The sequence below is a fragment of the Canis lupus genome, chromosome 26 (assembly GCF_048164855.1).
Source record: "Canis lupus baileyi chromosome 26, mCanLup2.hap1, whole genome shotgun sequence".
Taxonomy (NCBI): domain Eukaryota; kingdom Metazoa; phylum Chordata; class Mammalia; order Carnivora; family Canidae; genus Canis; species Canis lupus.
Window position 1 is genome coordinate 22430322 of NC_132863.1, and position 20415 is coordinate 22450736.

At 40.8% G+C, this 20415-nt stretch overlaps 1 protein-coding gene across 3 annotated transcripts in view; it reads left to right on the plus strand.

The window, feature by feature from the left end:
• The window catches only part of CSNK2A1 (casein kinase 2 alpha 1), a 57960-nt gene extending 42590 nt beyond the window's left edge, over window positions 1–15370 (plus strand). For all 3 annotated transcript variants that reach the window (XM_072800428.1, XM_072800429.1, XM_072800430.1), the window contains 7 exons: window positions 307–390; window positions 6654–6764; window positions 7667–7768; window positions 8979–9079; window positions 9866–10014; window positions 11402–11488; window positions 13980–15370. In XM_072800428.1, the coding sequence (XP_072656529.1) occupies window positions 307–390; window positions 6654–6764; window positions 7667–7768; window positions 8979–9079; window positions 9866–10014; window positions 11402–11488; window positions 13980–14095 (750 nt within the window). In that variant the 3' untranslated portion in view covers window positions 14096–15370. The remainder of the gene's footprint in view (window positions 1–306; window positions 391–6653; window positions 6765–7666; window positions 7769–8978; window positions 9080–9865; window positions 10015–11401; window positions 11489–13979) is intronic.
• Window positions 15371–20415: the final 5045 nt, after the last annotated feature.

The window sequence follows — 20415 nt, forward strand, 5'->3', positions numbered from 1 at the left end:
GTGAAAATAATCCAGCCTTTGGGTAAGTGGGAGAGATTGGCAGTGATGTGCTGCACACTGGGTGTTTTTTAACAGAAACAATGTTGAAACAACAGGTAGGAACAGAACGTGAAGTTCAGAGACTTGAGTTTGCTTGACTCTAGGATCTTGAACAGGTCTCTGAAGAATAACATGGGAGTGATTGTCCTAACTCTGACTCCCATGGGTATTGTGAGGCTAGGAAAACTATAGAGGAAAAAGTTAGAAAGCTTTAAGACTATCACTCCAGCACACTAACTCTTTCTTTCTTACCTATTCCTCCTACAGGCCCTGGATTATTGTCACAGCATGGGAATTATGCATAGAGATGTGAAGCCCCATAATGTCATGATTGATCATGAGCACAGAAAGGTAAAGTGATAGACTGCCAAGTGTTTTTTATTAGTATGATAGAGTTATCACCTCATCTTCAACACTTTATTCCTAGCATCTGTCATAATCACTGGTACCTATTAAGCACTTGATAAACATTTGCTAAGTGAATGAACTCGTTTACAAATCAGAATGTTGAAATCAGTATTCCTATGGCTAAGAATACTATCAAGAAGGAAACAGATGGGCAGCCCAGGTGGCTTAGCAGTTTAGTGCGGCCTTTGGCCTAGGATGTGATCCTGGAGACCCGGGATCGAGTCCCATGTCAGGCTCCCTGCATGGAGCCTGCTTTCTCCCTCTGCCTGTGTCTGTGCCTCTCTCTCTGTCTCTCATGAATAAATAAATAAATCTTTAAAAAAATAAAGAAGGAAACAGATTTGGTGTACCTGGCTGGCTCAGTCAGTAGACCATGCAATTCTTGATCTCGGGGTTGTGATTTTAAGCCCCACCTTGGGCATAGAGATTACTTTAAAAAAAAAAAAAAAAAAGAAGGAAGGAAACCAATTAGTGGACAAAACATTAGCTTCAGGCAGGAAAGCTGGCTTCTGGTTTCATTTATTAAATAACTAGTCTCTTGGGGAAACTGCCTTCTCCTCATTTGCTTCCTTTTTCTTACTTATACAATGGGTATAATAATATTGCTTTGTGTACCACTAGGTTATTGTGAGAATTAAGTATACCTAATTATACTTCATTAAAAAAAATTTAATTTATTACATAATTGTAATGTAGATAAGATACTCAGAAAATGTTGCTGCTTATTAATAAGTGTCATGAGGCCCCTAAACTCTACAGATGCTTTAATAGACTTGCACTGACCACATGGCTTTATAGTCCATTTTTTAAGGTTACCAAGCCCACCTTTTGTAGGCAGTGATGGCTATCCATTATAGACTTTGGGGACATAGTTGATTTATTCATCAGTTAATATTCTTTTAGACTCAAACTATATAATACGTATTGTTCAAGAGACTGGGGATGTATGTGTGAGACAAATAGACAAAAAAATTCTTGTCCATAGCAAGCTTGTATTTGTGGGAGGCTGGTGGGATAGAAAGTTAAGTGATGTGGAAGAGCGGCTCCTGGATGGCTCAGTCTGTTAACCCTCTGCCTTCAGCTCAGGTCATGACCTCAGAGTCCTGGGATTAAGCTCTGCATCAGGCTCCCTGCTCTGAGGGAAGTCTGCTTCTCTTCTCCCTGTGCCTCTCCCCAATTCATGCACGCACATGTGCTTGCTCTCAGATTCTTATTAAAAAAAAAAAAAAAGTCGGGGTGTTTGAGTGGCTCAGTTGGTTGAGCATCTGCCTTCAGCTCAGGTCCTGGGATCAAGCCCTGTAAGGGGCTCCCTACTGAGCAAGGAGCCTGCTTCTCTTCCCTCTACCAGCTGCTCCCCAGTTTGTGCTCTCTCTGTGTCAAATAAAATCTTAAAAAAAAAAAAGTAATGTGGAAGAAAAGTAAATCATGAATAGGGAATGGTGGAGGGTGTTGTGGTTTTAAGCAAAGTTGTAAAGGGAAGGTTTCTTTGGGAAGGTGACATTTTTAACGACACTTTGAGGGAACCAGCCATGTAATCTCAAAAACAAATGTGTCCCAGATAGATGAAATCTCAGGTGCAAAGGCCCTAAGGCAAGAAAGTGCATGGCATGTTGGAACAAATAAAATTAACAGGGAGGAGAGGAATGAAATGAGATCTGCAAGGTAAAGAGAACCAGATCATGTAAAACCTAAAGGTCATTGCCAGGCCTTTTTTTCTGAAGGTGCAGAGCTTTTTTATGCAAGGTTTGAGCAGAGGGTTGACATTCTCCTATTTTTAAAAATTCCTTACACATTTATTAGAACAATTAAAATAGTGGCAGTACCACATGTTGGCAAGGATGCAGAGAAACTCAGTCTCATGCATTGCCAGCAGGAACATGAAGTAGTACAGCCATTTTGAAAAATGTCAGATTGGGGTGCCTGAGTGGCTCAGTCAATTGGGTGTCTGACTTCAGCTCAAGTCATGATCTCAGGGTCCTAGAATCAAGCCCTGAATCAGGCTCTCTGCTCAGTGGGGAGTCGTCTTCTCCCTCTGACCCTCCCGAACTCAAGCTGTCTTCCTCTCTTCTCAGATCTTTTTTTTTTTTTAATTTTCATTTCATTTTATTTATTTCTTTTTAAGATTTTATTTATTCATGAGAGACAGAGAGAGGCACAGACACAGGCAGAGGGAGAAGCAGACTTTACGCAGGGATCTTGATGTGGGACTCAATCCTGGGTCTCCAGGATCAGGTCCTGGGTTGAAGGTGGCGCTAAGCCACCCAGGCTACCCTCAAATCTTTTTCTTTTCTTTTCTTTTTCTTTTTTTTAAGGCACCTGGGTGGCTCAGTCAGTTAAGCATCTACCTTTGGCTCAGGTCATGATCCCAGGATCCTGGATTGAGTCGTGCATTGGGCTCCCTGCTCTATGGGGAGCCTGCTTCTCCTCCTTTCTCTGCCCGCCACTCCACCTGCGTGTGCTCTCTTTCTGTGTCAAAAAAATAAGTAAAATCTTTTTTAAAGAAAAAAATGCCAGACTGTTGTTTTTTGGTTTGTAGGTTTCTTAAAACGCTGTCATGTATACTAAACAATCCCAGGAATATGGCATTTATCCCAGAGAAGCTAAAACTTAGGTCCACACGAAAATCTATACATGAACACAACTTTATTTGTAATAGGTCAAAATTGGGAAAAGCCCAAATGTCCTTCAATGAGCAAATGGTTGAATTGTGGTATAGCTATACCATGTCATTTTATTACTATGTAGTATTCTTCAGCATTAAAAAAGAAAGAACTAGGGGTGCCTGGCTGGCTCAGTCAGTAGAGCATGCAACTCTTGGGCTTGGAGTTGTAAGTTCAAGCCCCATGTTGAATGTAGAGATTACTTAAAATATTTTGGGGCTCCTAGGTAGCTCAGTTGGTTAAGCATCTACCTTCAGCTCAAGTCATGATCCCAGGGTCCTGAGTTGGAACCCCAAGTAGAGTTTCCAGCTCAGCAAGGAGCCTGCTTCTGCCCCTCCCTCTGCTTGTGCTCTCTTGCTTGCTCTCTCCTCCAAATAAGTAAGTAAATAATTTTTTTAAAGATTTGAAAAAATCTTTTAAGAAAAGGAAGAACTGGGACACCCTGGGTGGCTCAGTCAGTTAAGCATCCGATTTGGCTCAGGTCCTGATTTCAGGGTTGTGAGATTGAACCCCGTGTCAGGCTCCACACTCAGCACCAGTCTACTTGGATATTCTCTCCCTCTGCTCCTTCTGCTTGCATGTATGCGTGCTCTCTCTCTCTCTCTCAAATAAATACATAAATCTTTAAAGAGATAAAGGAAAGAACTAGTGATAATGCACAACTTGATGGATTTCATGCTGAGTGAACAAAAAGCAGTGATAAAAAGTTCCACCAATGAGTCCATTTTCAAAATGACAAATTTAGGGCAGCCCCGGTGACTCAGCAGTTTAGCACTGCCTTCAGCCCAGGGTGTGATCCTGGAGACCCAGGATCGAGTCCCATGTCGGGCTCCCTGCATGGAGCCTGCTTCTCCCTCTGCCTCTGCTTCTATGTCTCTCTGTGTGTCTCTCATGAGTAAATAAATAAATAAAATCTTAAAAAAATAAAAATAAACAAAATGACAAAATTGGGGCTTGAAAACAGAGAGGTTGCCCCAGGGGTTAGGTTAGGAAGTGAGGGGAGGGGGATAGCACAAGGGACATCTCTGGTGATGAAACAGTTCTGTATCTTCTTGAGTTATAGGAATCTGTGCATTGATAAAGTTATAAGAACTACATGCATGCATGTGCGTAAAACTGGAAAAAAAGATCTGTAGTTATACAAGATGTTACCATTAGGGGAAATTGGGTAAAGAATACACAGAACATCTCCAACTTAGTGTGATTTTATAATCATTTTTAAATGAAAAGCTTTTGATTTGTAGAGAACAGGTAGAGGGCAGAAGTGAAAGCAAAGAGACCAGTTAGGAAAAAAGGCTATTGTGGAAGTCAGACAAGAGGTGGTGATGGCAGTGGATGTGATGCTTATGGTCAGAATAGGGTACGGCAAATTCACAAATTTGCAGTGGAGTATAAGGGAAATAAGAATCCAGGGTGAAAATTCTTGGCCTGAATGAAAGGATGAATAGAATTATCTTTAGTTGAGAAGGGAGAGGCTGGGTAAAAAGTAGGTTTGCAGGAATAATCAAAGTTTAGTTTTGGGGCACCCAGGTGGCTCAGTTGGTTGAGTATCTGCCTTTAGCTCAGGTCATGATCCCGGAGTCCTGGGATTGGGCCCCAAGTCAGGCTTCCTTGCTTAGTGGGGAGTCTGCTTCTCCTTCACCCTTCCCTTGCTCATGTTCCCCCTCCTTCTCTCTCAAATAAATAATTTTTAAAAGGTTTAATTTTGGTCTGTTAGACAATTGCAAGAATCAGTTGGCAGGAGGCACAGGCTAGAGAGTATATGTGGAAAAGGCTGAGATGATGGGACACCTGAGTGGCTCAGCAGTTGAGCTTCTGTCCTTGTCTCAAGGTGGGATCCCAAAGCTGCAGGATCGAGTCCCGCATCGGACTCTCTGCATGCAGCCTGCTTCTCCTCCCTCTTCCTGTGTCTCTACGTCTCCGGTGTGTCTCTCATTAATAAATAAATAAAATATTTACCAAAAAAAAAAAAAAAAGGCTGAGATCCTATTTGTGAAGCCACAGACCAGAAATGGTCATCTGGGAGTACCTGTTGATACAAAAAGGTCAAAGAGAACTCTGAAACACTAATGTTAAAGGGGTAAAAAGAAAAAGGATACAACGATTATGTTTTCTTTGTAACTTTTGTTACATTTCCCTTCTTTACTGAAACAAGGAAAACATGTACCTAGTTAACAGTGAACTTACAGAAATGGTGTCAGAGTGGTCAGGCACTACTCAAGCCCTACTGCTCATTCTTCAGATCATGGTCATGCTTTGCACAGTGGGCAAATAAGGTTGCCTCTCGGTCTTGTTTACTTCTTTTTCTATTTTGAGGATACATTTTGATGAGAGCTTTTGGTTTGGCTTTTCCCTTCATTTGCTCAGCAAAATTTTTTCAGCTTTTATCTATCTATCTTTGGGAGAGAGAGATTGGGGGGAGGAGCAGAGAGAGAGGGACAAGCAGACTCTGTTCTGAGCACAGAGCCTGACGCAGGGCCTGAGACCAACACCCGAGCCAAAATCATGAGTCAGATGCCCAGCCAACTGAGCCACCCAGGTGCCCCACAAATATTTTTCTTGTATGTATTGGGCATCATGCTGAATTGTAAAAATTGCAGAAGTGAATTACACATTCTTCCCTCAAGGAACTTACAGTGTATAATTTAAAAAGAAAGGTAGAAAACAAATATAAAGAGTTGTGATTCTGGGGGCAGCCCGGGTGGCTCAGCAGTTTAGTGCCACCTTCAGCCCAGGGCCTGATCCTGAAGGCTCCCTGCATGGAGCCTGCTTCTCCCTCTGCCTGTGTCTCTGCTTCTCTCTCTCGCGCGCGCTCTCTCTCTCTCTCTCTCTCAAATGAATAAATAAAATCTTTTTAAAAAAAAGTTGTGATTCTGTTAAACATATTTGAGGGTCGGGGCTAAAGGCAAGGGTTGGTTCTACTTGGATAATTAGAAAAGACTTGAAGGGCTAACTTGAATATCTCAAAAGATGGGGATATGTTTATTTAGGAGTCTAAGTTGGACAATTGAAGACATTCTAGTTAGAGGAGCAGTTCAAGAAATTGTGCAGAAGCGCAAATTGAGATTTTTTTTTTTTCAGTAACTGTAAGTCTTACTAGAGCACAGGAACTAAATCATGGAGACCCTATATGCCAAGCCAAAAAGTTTGATTTTTTTTTTCTTTAAGGATTTTATGTATTTATTTGAGAGAGAGAAAAAGCTTGAGCTCAAGCGAGGGGAGGCAGAGGGAGAAGCAAACTCTCCCCACTGAGCGGGTAGCCTGATGTGAGGCTGGATCCCAGGACCCTGGGATTATGACCTGAGCCAAAGGCAGATGTTTAACTGAGTCCCCCAGATACCCTAAGAAGTCTGGTTTTCATTTTAAATGCACTAGGTAGTCACTGGAAATATTTCCATAAGAGAGTATTATGGCTGCTATTTTTTTTTTGTTTTTTTTTTGTTTGTTTGTTTGTTTTTATGGCTGCTATTTTTTAAGAGTATTCTGATGGCAGTGTGAGGGGTAGCTTGAAAGATAAAATTGCTCATGATTCTATTTTTCTTTCAGCTACGACTAATAGACTGGGGTTTGGCTGAGTTTTACCATCCTGGCCAAGAATATAATGTCAGAGTTGCTTCCCGATACTTCAAAGGTCCTGAGCTACTTGTAGACTATCAGGTGAGAAGAGAAGAGCAGATAAAATTTCAGTCCTACGTTTTACACTTGAAAAATGTCATTTTTGTGCTTTTGAGTAGGCCATTTATGCACATACATGGCTGGCCCTCTCATAGGAGTGTAAAATATGGAACACTTCATCCATCATAACTTGTGTTATTTTTATTGTCATGATGTTGGGAGAAGAATAAATCTACATTTGATCTGACTGAAGAGAAAGTACACCAACGATACTTTTTCTAATCAGAAATTCCAAAGCTAGTTTGAGAATTTTAAGCTAGGTTTAACCAATATTAATGTAAACTCAAAAATGTTCTCTTGTGATTTTCTTAAATTGTGTTCTAAAGACCTTTTCCTTACCAAGAAAGGGAAAAAAACCCTCTTTCTCCTTACAGAAACAAATCCTTGGTATTACCTTTCATTCCTAGTCCTCCCAGGTGTTATTATCCAGATACCTTACAGCATTGGGTCTCTGTCCTAGAAATTGCTTTTCTGGGACCCCAAAGCTATTTAAGCCTGAACTCAAAAAACATTTTGTACATAAAAATATTTTTCACATTATTTATAATGATGATGAAAAACAATACACTATCTTATTATAGGAGGAATTAAGATTAAATTTTGAAACATTTATGCAATAAAATAATGCTACACATTAAAAGTTTTCCATGGGCTGTAATAATTTGAGACCTTCTTAGGTAAGTGGAGAAAGTAAAAAATGGGGTGGAAGTGGGGTGGAAGCATAGAAAAAAAGACTGAAAATACATGAAGGTGTTAATGGTTTTTGGATTTTGAGTCAATGGAATGATATATATATATTTTTTTTAATAGTAAAGAACAATTTTTTATTTTGACAGGATATTCATATTTCATGTATGATAACTAACTTTTTTACTTTAATGCAGATGTACGATTATAGTTTGGATATGTGGAGCTTGGGTTGTATGCTGGCAAGTATGATCTTCCGGAAGGAGCCATTTTTCCATGGACATGACAATTATGATCAGGTGATAAATATCGTTCCCATTAGGGAACTTATTGGTCTAACTTAGTGATGACCAGGTCTGTCTAGCCATTAGAAACTACTGTTGATCTTGCTAATTGTACAGGTGACCAGCCCGCCACTTGAGACCTGTTGAATCAGAACCTCTTAGGGTAGGGCCTTAGCATAATTTTCAGTTTATCACTTGTTCAGCCAAGCTGACTGATTTTCAGATTGGTGTTTTGGAATCTACCAGTTCAGCCTTTTGAAATCAGAGTATTTCTCCTAGTCTTTAGTTTGCAGTGCTTGCTTTATTGTGAGGTACATGTGTAAATTACTTTGTAAAACAATATACAATTAAAGGAACAATAGTTTAAGAAATAGGACATTACCTTAGAATCTCCTAGTGGTGTGATTTCTTTAGAGTTGTTTCCCCCAACATGGTGGGAATGTTTCCTCCAACATACTGGTTTGTGTGTGGTATTTCTATGATTCATTTTGTCTCTTTTTATGGATTAAGTTGATGTTTGTCTGTAGAAATATAGTTGGTGTTTTTTTATACTAGCTCCACTTCCCCTTGAAGATCAAGGGGCCATTTCATTCAGGAGAACCTGGAATGATTCTAGGACCTTGTGGAAGGTACTGTTGCCTAGTTGGAGCACCATGACCATTTTTATGAGTCAGTGCCACCTGAATTTAGTTAAAATCAGTAAGTCTGTAGTCAGGACCATGCAGGAATGAGGAATACAGAATTAAAAAAAAGAATAGTCCCTTCTCTCAAATAGCTCATACTCTATTCAGTAAGGGAACAGAACATATAAGGAAATAAGTTACAGTCATAAATGTCAGAGTAGAGCTGTAGACCAGGTACAAAAGTCAGTTGTAGTGATAGTAGTGGTCTGAATGTACAAGAGCAGCTTCCCAAAAGAAGTGACATTTTCAGTTGGGTTGTGAGGTGGGGGAAATAATGCTTGACCAGAGAGACCTTTTAAGGGGGAAGGAACCAGGTTATAAGACTATTTGCTTTTTTCCTGACACCTTCATATTGAGTAATAATTTAGAGAATTTTGTGTGGAAATACTTTCCTGCTGTGCACAGAAATTTTAAATAAGTTGTGAGGAGTTCACATTCATACCTCTAACCATAGTGACCCCTTTCTGTTATTCACTTATGGCTGGTTGATTTAATTATGTAATATGTTTGTGGTGTGGGCTTTTGTGTCTTTTCAATCCTAGTTGGTGAGGATAGCCAAGGTTCTGGGGACAGAAGATTTATATGACTATATTGACAAATACAACATTGAATTAGATCCACGTTTCAATGATATCTTGGGCAGGTAAGCCATAAAACAAAATCTGTGCTTCTATGCTTTAGCACTTGGATGTAAACAGATACTTTGGATCCTCAAAATGGTTACATTCTCTTTGCCAACACTGCAGGTGTGTCAGTGATCTGGTTGATGCAGGGTGTTGCATGGGCAGGTCTGTAGTAAAAGTATTGGACTGAGTGGTCCACTTCCCAGATTCACTTATCAGGAGTCTGAAAGTGGAGAGTATGGTTAGCAAATTCTGTCAAGTGAATTATAGGTTCCAGGAGAATGGTTATATAGTTGGTCAAAAATCAGAATCTCTTGATTTAGCTTGTTTCTCCAAATGACAAAACCCTCTTTCTTTAAAAGAATAATAGAAAAAGGAAATGCATGCTTCAAGACTGATTTGCAGACGGTGGACTCTGACAATAGGCACTAGACAAAATATGAATTCATAAACCACTTAACTGGAGGAAGTGGACTTGCCTGATGAAAAGGCTTTTGCTGGCCAAGCAGCAGAGATGCCAGGAATTTATGTGGGGATGGGAAAGAGGTCAGATTAACGCTCCTGACCTCTTTGCTACACAGGAGCACTTAATCCTATAAAGTAACCTGAATTATGTTTTGTAGAATCCTCGGGACTCAGATTTCTCTTTACTGCGACTTTGCTAATTCCTATCTCCAATTAGTTTTATTGTCTTCCAAGAGGCAGAGTGGTACAAAATCTACTCTCTTGAGTTTTGATCTTTCTTTGTTATTGATTGGGCTTTTATGCCTGTTGGTCCATTTCTCATTCTCCCTTTGGTTCTACAGACACTCCCGTAAGCGATGGGAACGCTTCGTCCACAGTGAAAACCAACACCTTGTCAGCCCTGAGGCCTTGGATTTCTTAGACAAGCTTTTGCGATATGACCACCAGTCACGGCTTACGGCAAGAGAGGCCATGGAGCACCCCTATTTCTGTGAGTCCAACTGTCCAGTCCACAGAGCCTATGCAGGCCCACCCAGCCACCTATACAAGGCAGGGGAGAATATGTGTTGTGAAGAAAGCTCTGGGTCCAGCAGAATTGAAATCCCAGCTGTAGTTAGCTTGCTGGAAAGTTAGTAAGCCTTGGTTTCTTCACATGGACATAGTGATGGCAGCTGTCTTGCAGAATTGTTGGGAGGAGTCTAGTTATCTAACAGAGTATCTACTACATGATCACTCCTGAGTAAACTGCTTTTCTTCCTATGTGGGTGATGGTTCTCAAGCTTGGAGTGGTTGGATTAGAACAACAGCTCTTTAACTGACTTTGTCTGGTAGTCATTCATTGGAGAAAGCCAAGGAGACTTGAACATCTTATATGAACACCTTGACCTAAGTTTATGAGCATAGCTCACTGTGCTGTCCTGGGTGAAAATGCCACTTAGTCCAACCTCATCCTCACTGTGATGTTAGCCTCAGTGTTAGATCACTCCTTGGGGAGTGGTGTGGTTGTTTTGTAGTAAACTGATTATAATCTTGCTAGGTCTTCTGTACCTTAAGCAAACTGACAGGCTGATTGAAATGGAGAGTGAAGTCTGCTCATAGCATCAACCTGCACAAACCTGTAGCTTTGGCCACATTGGCTCCATGTTTGACCCGCTGAGCTGTGTACTGCGATAAAAGCAGTTCACTCTGGGTAATATATTACTGTCTTGGCCAGGTTAGATTGTATTATCTCATTAAAACCTAATAAGATTATTTTTGTTTTAAATTAGCTCTACTGGGCAGCCCTGGTGGCTCAGTGGTTTAGCGCTACCTTCAGCCCAGGGTATAATCCTGGAGACCTGGGATTGAGTCCCACATCAGGCTCCCTGCGCCTGTGTCTCCACCTCTCTCTCTGTGTCTCTCATGAATAAATAAATAAAATCTTAAAAAAAATAAATTAGCTCTACTGTAGATGATTATATCTTCCTCCAATTTGGTTTAAGAGTAAGTCTTTACCACAGTTTGACAGGAAAGATAGTCGTATTTTTTTTTAAGATTTTATTTATTTATTTATTCATGAGAGACACACAGAGAGTGGAGACATAGGCATAGGGAGAAGCAAACTCCCCACAGGGTGCCTGATGTGGAGCTTGATCCCAGGACCCAGGGATCACAACCTGAGCCAAAAGCAAGCGCTCAACCACTGAGCCACCCAGGTGTCCTGATAGTCCTATTTTATATTACTTGTCTAATTCATGGTGAAGGCTTTTAACCACCTTATGTTCTTCTGGGAATAACATAGACTCTAAGTAAAATGCAGAGGATGAGGGGGTGGCTGCTTTAAGGCCCCATACTGTTACCTTCAAGTGTAGCAGAACCTAACCCTTTGTCTTTTCTAGATACTGTTGTGAAGGACCAGGCTCGAATGGGCTCATCTAGCATGCCAGGGGGCAGTACGCCTGTCAGCAGCGCCAATATGATGTCAGGTCAGTTCACTGCTAACTTTCCTAGGGGGACAGAAGTAGAAGTCAGTTATTATTCTTAGCTTCCCCCCTCTTTGTGGCCTGATTTCTTATGGCCCTTCTCTTCTCTATAATGATTATCTTCTTGGCAGTACTGACCTGTGTGGTCTCCTTACCAGGTTTCAGCATGCTTTTTGATAACTGGTATACTTTAGTGACACTGAGTATTGTATCAACAGTTCCTTCTAGGCCAGAGTCCCAAAAATTTCTCATAGGGATTTGAATGTCCCAATAAACTGTGAAGAGTAAAATAAGATTTTCATCTCACAGTTTAGAGCAACGGTAATTAAATGATTCTCATAAACAAGATTAAGAAATTGGGAGTGGGGTTAAAGATAGGGTTTATACATAAGCATGTACATGTATAAGAATGGTTCTTCAGATCATCTATAATGTGCCTAGTAACTTGTAAAGCCTTGTATGAAATTATTCTTTGTTATTATTGAGTCATCATGAATTAGAGTGAGGTTTTGTACAGAGTACACAGTGGGTTTTTTTGTTTTTTTAAAGATTTTATTTATTCATGAGAGAGAGAGGGGCAGAGACACTGGCAGAGGGAGAAGCAGGCTCCATGCAGAGAGCCTGTTATGGGACTCGATCCTAGGACCCTGGGATCACGCCCTGAGCTGAAGGCAGATGCAGACATTCAACCTCTGAGCCACCCAGGCATCCCCAGAGTACATGGTTTTGTAAAAGAAACTATATGCTCTTCCCCTAAGAATTGTACATGTAGGCAACATTCATGTGGGTGTACTTGTGGTAGTAAGGACATTTACTTAGACCCTCTCAGAGAATTGTCAAAAAAAATTTTTTTTTTTTTAAGGACTAGCTACCTTCTAGAACTTATCCTCTAGGTATCTTGCCTATGGGCAAAATGATGTATATCCAAGGCTGCTAATTATGGCCTTATTTGTAAGAGCAAAGCATTGAAAACAGCTCTTAATGGGGAACTGGTTATATGAATTATGGGATATCCATTCAGTAGAAAGCTGTATAGCCAGAAAAAAGAATGAGTAAGTGTTTCATGTACTTTTTTAGCTCCAACTCCAAAATAATAATGTGAAATGAAAAGAACAAGATGTAAAACCATGTCCAGGACCAGGAGTGGACAAGAATATATAATTATATATAATCAACATTCATATATATGATTTTTATATGCACATTCTTAAACATTTATATTCGTGTATATGCATGCATAAAATATTTCTGGAGGGCTATACCCTCAAAATGGTACCATAAATTGGCCAAGCAAACTTGCAAGAGAAATTTTTTACTATATGCTCTTATGAACCTTTTGTATTTTATGTCATGTGAATCTATTACCTGTTAAAAAAAATATATATATATATACACACACACATATATATATAGCAATTGAAAATTAACTGGATGACTGAGGAGAGCAATCTAATAGGTAATTTCTGGTTATTTGATGAATAAAAGAAATCAAATGGAAATAAATTCTAAAACTATTTTAGCATTTCCTCACTGAAAATGACTTGGTAATTTTGAAAGCTGCCAGCTAACTAGGCAGCATGATATAAGAGCTTTGACTCCAGCCTTGTGCTGTTCAGTAGGGCCGTGACTGGTCATGTGTGACAATTTAAATTAATTAAGATTGAGTAAAAATTTAAAATACAGCTCCTTGATTGCACTAGCCAGATTGTAAGTTCTCAGTAGCCATGTGCAGGTAGTGACCACTGTATTAACAGGGTACAGAGCAAAAAGTTTGGTTGGGTAGTGCTGCCCTAGACAGGCCTTTTTTTTTTTTTTTTTAAGCGGGGGCGGGGGTGTCGGTGCCGGCGGGCGGCTCGGCCCGTCCCGGCCCTGACCCCGTCCCCCAGGCCTTATTTTTAATTCAAGCATAGTTTCCACTTACCAGCTGTGTGCTTTGTACAAACTTCCTAGACTCTCCAAGCTTGGATTTCTTTACTTGTCTCCTAAGTTAGTTAGAAATTCGTTTTTTATATATCTAAGGTTTTATTTCTCTATTTTGAGAGAGAAATCAAGTGAGCATGGGTTGGGAGTGAAGGGAGAGAAGCAGAGGGAGAGGGAGAAGCAGGCTTCCCACTGAGCAGGGAACCCGATGCAGGGCTTTGATTCCAGGACGCTGGGATCATGACCTGAGCTGAAGGCAGATACTTAACCAACTGAGCCACTCAGGTGCCCCTAGAACTTAATTTTAATTTGAAATTAGATTTAATTTGTAAAACTCTGGCTGAATAGAGGCCTTCAGAAAAAGAATTACTGGGGTGCCTGGCTGTCTCAGTCAGAAGAGCCTGCAGCTCTTAATCCTTGGGATTATAAATTTGAGCCCCATGCTGGTGTAGAGATTACAAAAAGAGAAAGAAAAAAGAACTGTTGTGTCACTTTTGAAATAGGTTCTATGAGAAACTGGTGACTAAGATTTCCAAGGTTGGTGTCTGGCTCACTCTTAGCTGTTTTCTTTTAGGGATTTCTTCAGTGCCAACCCCTTCACCCCTTGGACCTCTGGCAGGCTCACCAGTGATTGCTGCTGCCAACCCCCTTGGGATGCCCGTTCCAGCTGCCGCTGGCGCTCAACAGTAATGGCCCCTTCTGTCTCCTGATGCCTAAGCAGAGGTGGGGGAGTCCACGCTCTCCTTGATGCAGCTTGCGCCTGGCGGGGAGGGGTGAAATACTTCAGAAGCACCGTGTCTGAACCGTTGCTTGTGGATTTATAGTAGTTCAGTCATAAAAAAAAAATTATAATAGGCTGATTTTCTTTTTTTTTTCTTTTTTTTTTTTCCTTTTTTTTTTTAAACTCGAACTTTTCATAACTCAGGGGATTCCCTGAAAAATTACCTGCAGGTGGAATATTTCACGGACAAAACTTTTCCCCCCCTTTCAAATTCAGTTTCTCATCACTAAAGAACAAAGATGAACCGATGAACCAGCCTCAATCCCGGCTGCTGCATTTGGGTGGAGATATCTTCCCATGTGCACCATTGCTCCCCCACCATCCCACACTTTGGGGGGTTTATATCTCATGCTCTTCTCCAGAGATTACAAAAATGTAGCTTCTTCAAGGGAAGTGGGAAGGAAGGAGGAAGGGAAGACCCAACCTATAAGAGCAGTGTACTGCTGATCACTTTTCTCACTTTACTTCAAGTGCTTCAGTGGGGTTGTCCTGGTAAATCTAGTGGAAATATGTCTTAGTTTCATTGAGATGCTGAAAATCTACCCAAAGTGCAGAGAGCTCCTGAAAACTTCTGTTCAGTATGAATCATGTCTTACTGACCTAACCCTAAATCCAACTCACTTCTACTTTTAGTTTCAGTTCAGTTTAAAATTCTAATACTTTCCTTCCCAGGCTCCTTATCTCTGTCCCCTCCCCTTTCATCTCCCCACATGCGCTATAGCTGGTGGGAGGGGGAGGAAAAACCTTTTCCAGTTTTCTTTGACTTGGCCATTTTGAATTCAGTTAGTTACTGGGCTTAACTTATTGCTTTTTACAAAAGAAAAACATTGTCTATATAGGTTTCATGCTAGCAACTCTTTAAGAGCTAATGGAAGATGTGGCCACACCGAGTTTCATCTTAAGCTTTCTACCTTCTTTTATTCCTTTCTTCCCCTTCCTTCACATGCCATCCAGTGAGAAGACCTGCCCCTCAGTCTTGTAAATGTATCTGAGAGGTAGGAGCAGAGCCACTATCTCCAGTGGAACTGAAATGGTAGATCTGTAATTGTGGGAAAACTATAAACTCTTGTTACAGCCCTGCCACCCCTTGCTGTGTGTATATATATAATACTTTGTCCTTCATATGTGAAAGATCCAGTGTTGGAATTCTTTGGTGTAAATAAACGTTTGGTTTTATTTATCAAGGTTAGATTTAAGTTCCCTGTGTAAAGGTCTCGCTGGGTGGGTGTCTCACGTTCACATCTGAGGGGCCTGCAGCCCTGTACCGTGGAGGCTTCCCAAGGCCCCCATTTTTATACACCCCTCATTCAACCCATGGTACCGGGCAGGGCAGAGAGGCCTTAAAAAAGCACCACAAGCCAAAGCGTCTCTGGGGATTAAGGATCCTTTGCCATAAAACTCATTTTGTGTCTCAGCAGTGCAGGGATTGGGGATGGAAAAGTTGCCAGTTTTTGTGTGTTTGTGTGTGTGTAAAGTGGATTTTCCACTGTAATCCAACCACCTAAGTTTATCAGGTGCTTCACTGAGGAAGCCTAGTTTTTTAAGCACAATAGCAAAACCATCAGCTCTGTATTTTCTCCTGTTCTTTCATTACAGTAGCTGCTTGTGGGAACTAGGAAAAATTCTTCCAACATATTTGAAGGCCTAAAGTCTTAGTTCCCCTTTCTCCTACCTTTATAGATCATAAGCCTTTCTCGCCTGGGCGCCATAGACAAGCATAATTGTTTCACGAGTTGAATTTAATGAACTTATCTAACTTTATAACCCATCTTGGCTCTAGTAATTTGATCAAGGTGGTAGCTTTCGTGAATATAATGGTAAACTTTACAGGAAGCTAAAGCCTCCTTTTATAATGCTTCTCAACCATAGGGAAAACATTCTGACTGTGTGGCAGGGTGATTTTCTTTCTTGTGGCCACTTACAGTGGGTATTTATTGTTCTTGACCCTTTTATGCCCTAGAATGCTGTGAGGGTTACCATGTTGAATTTGTGCAGAAGCTAAAAGCACCGGATGTGCCAGAGATGCAATTTGTGATTACGTTTGCACTGGATTGTGATTTGAACAGGACACTTATGACTAATGAACTCTTTCTTTTGAGGTGGGGAGGAGGGTTGTAAATGAGACTTCACGTCCCACCCTTATAGCTCAGAGAATCTAGTTGTGGCTGAGGCTGATGTGGGGAGCTGCAGACAGCTGGACCTCCTAAACACGCATCAGACCTTGCAAGAGATGGAAGGTGAATGCAGAGGACTCTGAAATGCCACCCAAGAGCCTTTTAAAATAAATAGAAGTTTTTAAAATGCTACTTAAGGAGTCACTGCAGAAGCATGAAAAAAAAAAAAAAAGAAGAAGACCCAGTCGGGTGGGTGGGTGGGGGGCAAGGGTTTACAGAGTAACAACTTCTGTGTTGTTGTAAATTACCTCATCTGTATACCTTGTATTGGGACACTTTATTTCTCAGCACTACCTGTGTCTGCATTGATGAGATGGCAGGAAATGGAATGCCAATGTAAGACAGTTGTGTTGGCAATTACTCTGAAAGGTTTTTTTTAAGTATTTCTAAACTTTGTTTGAAGTGGCCCCTCCCCCCTTTTTAAGTTTGAAGTCAGAAGTTTCCCCTCGCCCCCTTGATTTATTGGATGTAATTGTATTGTAATTGGTATAACTAAAACATAACTGTGCTGGGAAGAAGTTGTGCCATGAAGGTCTTTAATTTTTTTTTAAATAAAAACATTTAAACAAATGAAATGTCCCTGCAGCCTGAGCAATATGCTTCTCCAACCGACACCGTGTGTGATAGATGGATTAGTTCTCATGTGCTTTGAATTTAATATTGGGTTGATGGAGATGTGAAATGGGATGGATTAAGATTGGTTGAGGAGCACTGAAGTCTGGAACTTTTTGACCTCAAGATTCAGTGAAAAGAGCATGGTGTTGTTGCTAAACAGGATTGGTTTCATTCCTGCCCCCGTACTTACTTGGCTACTTGGCAAGTTACTTAACTTGTGAATCTATTTCATCATCTATAAAATGGGGCCACTGCTTTCTTGTGATTGAATGAGGGTAAATGTCAAGTATCTGGCACCTGCTGCGCCCTTGATAAACCTAACTTCCCTGGCCCCCCTTGTATGGAGGATTGGTCCTGGGTCCTGACTTTGCAAGTAATTAATTCATAATATGATCCATCTTCTGGACCTCCTTGTCCTCTGTGTGCTCAGTCAGGGTGAGGTGTCTTCTGAGTTCCTTTTCAGCTCTAGCACTGATTTTAGGAAGTTTGAGTGGTGCTTAAATAAAAAGGTCCATGGAGACAGCAGAAAAGATCGGTGTTGAGTGAATGGCAGTAAGCCCTGTGGAAGGTCAGCCTTGGAGATACCTTAGTCCTGGAGGCAACTTGCAGTGTCTTGGGGCCTGGAATGAAGATGTTCTGGAGAGCTTATAGGAACATATTTGGCAGCTTAAACAGAAACAATTCAAAAGGCTGGTAAAAGAGGTGAAAAGGTTTATTTGCTTATCAATGCCAAATGAGTAAATTTTGCAAGATTATATACTTGAGTTGCTGTTTGATCTTTCTCTTTAACCACAATTTTTAAAAATTGAAATCAGGAAATGCTGTTATTCCAAACTTCTAGTTTTGTTTAAATGTTCACTGCATACTATTTTATGACATCCACTTGTTATTAATATTGGGAGTTTAGATGGGTGGTTTAAGTAAGAGGAACTATTGTATAATATGTATCTGAAATGCCTTTCGTGAACTTTATTTCCATTTTATACATTAGACAGGAAGACTAAATTGCTAGAGTGGGCCTGTTAGATACAGAGGAATCTATTTTGTAAAATTCTCTTCGGAGGTGGGGGGGTATGGCTAATTACCATAGTCCTAAAATAGTCAAGAAAATTGGAGATTGGTTGACTGGGGAATTTTAATTTCCTTTCAATCTTTAAATTTCATCTTGCCTCACCTGTTGTCAACTGTGGTTATAATTAGAACTGACCATTTGAACATCTCTTGAAAAATCTAGTTTTTCACCATTGCCTACAGATTTCCAACCAGCAGATTCTCTCCCAAGAGTAGGGTTGAGTTGAACAGTTCTTCAGCCATCAGCCCTTGCCCCACCCCCCAGTCTCCTCCTCCCTTGTGCCTCAGCTCTGGGAACTGTGGCTGATTGTCCTCATGGGACTTGCTTGCTAGAGAGGCTGTCTTCCCCAGGGCCTTTTCCTGCTTGAGAAAAAAGTTCATCAAAAGGCTTTAAAGTAAAGTAGTCCCCAGTTCCCTGAAAAAACAAGTCTAAAAACCTTGATGCAAGCAGATGTTTACCCTATCTCAAGTCCCCTCGGCCTTCTTTCTCCACTGCTCTCACTACCCCCTTTCCCTTCTGTCTTGTAACACCTGAACTTTTGTTGTATTATTGTTTCTTCCCACCTACACATGAAGTCCCTGCTAACTAAACTGCATTCTCATAAAAACCTTCTTTAAAAAAAAGTATGCCAATATCCCTCAGGATTGTAGAGGATTGAAAAAAAAAAAGGATTGTAGAGGATTGGATAGAGTAGCACAAGGAGAATGCTTAGCACCATACCAGGCTCATTAACAGATGCTCAGTCAATAGTAATTCCATCCTCTGCTCCCACTTCCACCTTCCTACCCCACCCCACCCCAACACATACACACAGTAAGTAATGGAAGGTATTACTGCATAAAGACCATCTCAGGATCAGAAAGACTTGCCCTTAAGTTTGCAGCTGTAATTATAAGCCATGGACCAGGCTGAATTAACCTAAGAAAATGTTTATTTGGGCAGCCCTGGTGGCTCAGTGGTTTAGCGCCGCCTTCAGCCCAGGGCCTGATTCTGGAGACTCAGGATCAAGTCCCACATCAGGCTCCCTGCATGGAGCCTGCTTCTCCCTCTGCCTGTGTCTCTGCCTCTTTCTCTCTCTGTGTCTCTCATGAATAAATAAAATCTTAAAAAAAAAAAAAAGTATTTAATGAACCCGTGGTGAAATGCTAAGTAGCTGAAGATGAAGCAGTGATCCTTACCAATTTTAGTAGACTAAGATGCTAGCAGCCCTGCTTTCCACCACTAGTATATAATAATAGGAAATTCAGACTATTCTCCAAGTAAAATAGATGTATAGAGATGTATAGAGGGTGTCACAGGATAGTCTGGCTCTGGAGTTAATCTTAATGTATTTAGTACTTTGTGGATTTTATACCTTACTATCATTCTGCACTAAATTGAACCACTTCAGAGAAGTAACCTAGTAGAACTTCAAATGTCCTGGTTCTAAAGAGTCTGTCTGGATGTGTGGTTTGGGGTTACTTAACCTCTCTGAATCTTTACAGGTGATTTATTGTCAACATTTTAGACTTGTGCCCTTTATAAAGAAGCTATAACACACCTGTGAGCCTACTGCTCAGGTTAAGTCTGTGTTACCAATATAGATGACCCCCCCCTTTGCCCTTTATTTCCTGATCATATCCTCTTGTCTTATCCCTGCCCCAGAGGTCCTAATATTTTCTTCATCTGTAAAATTGGGGTCTAAATACCTATGTTTCATTGGGTGGTGGTTCTGTTCGAAAATAAGTGTTTAGAAGGTGCCTGGCAAACACTACAGTTGGACTAAATGCTCATTTCCACTCTGAATTTCACAGTGTGCATATTCATGTGCAGAAAGAGGATGTCACATGTATAGGGATGCCATAGGTTGGTGCCTTCATTCCTACAATTTCATAGTAGATGGTGGTAAGGTGTTGTCGTCTTTAAAAAAAAAAAAAACCATGCATTTAATGTGACAAATTTTCAATGATGTAATTTGTAACTTGCACGAAGGCTGGCCTTGCCTTCTCTGTTCCCACCCCATCTCACTCATTCCAAGATTGTAATTACTCTGTCTCCTTTGATTTTTTTTTTTTTTTTTTTTTTTTATGATAGTCACAGAGAGAGAGAGAGGCATAGACACAGGCAGAGGGAGAAGCAGGCTCCATGCACCGGGAGCCCGATGTGGGATTCGATCCCGGGTCTCCAGGATCGCATCCTGGGCCAAAGGCAGGCGCCAAACCGCTGCGCCACCCAGGGATCCCTCCTTTGAATTTTTAATTCATCTACTGAAACCTAAATATTCTTGCACTGTAGCAAATTACATTGTGGATTTGCCTCCCTGTGGCCATAATCACCAGGGATTCTTAGTGGTCTCAATGTAATGCCTCCAGATGGGAGTTTATAAAAT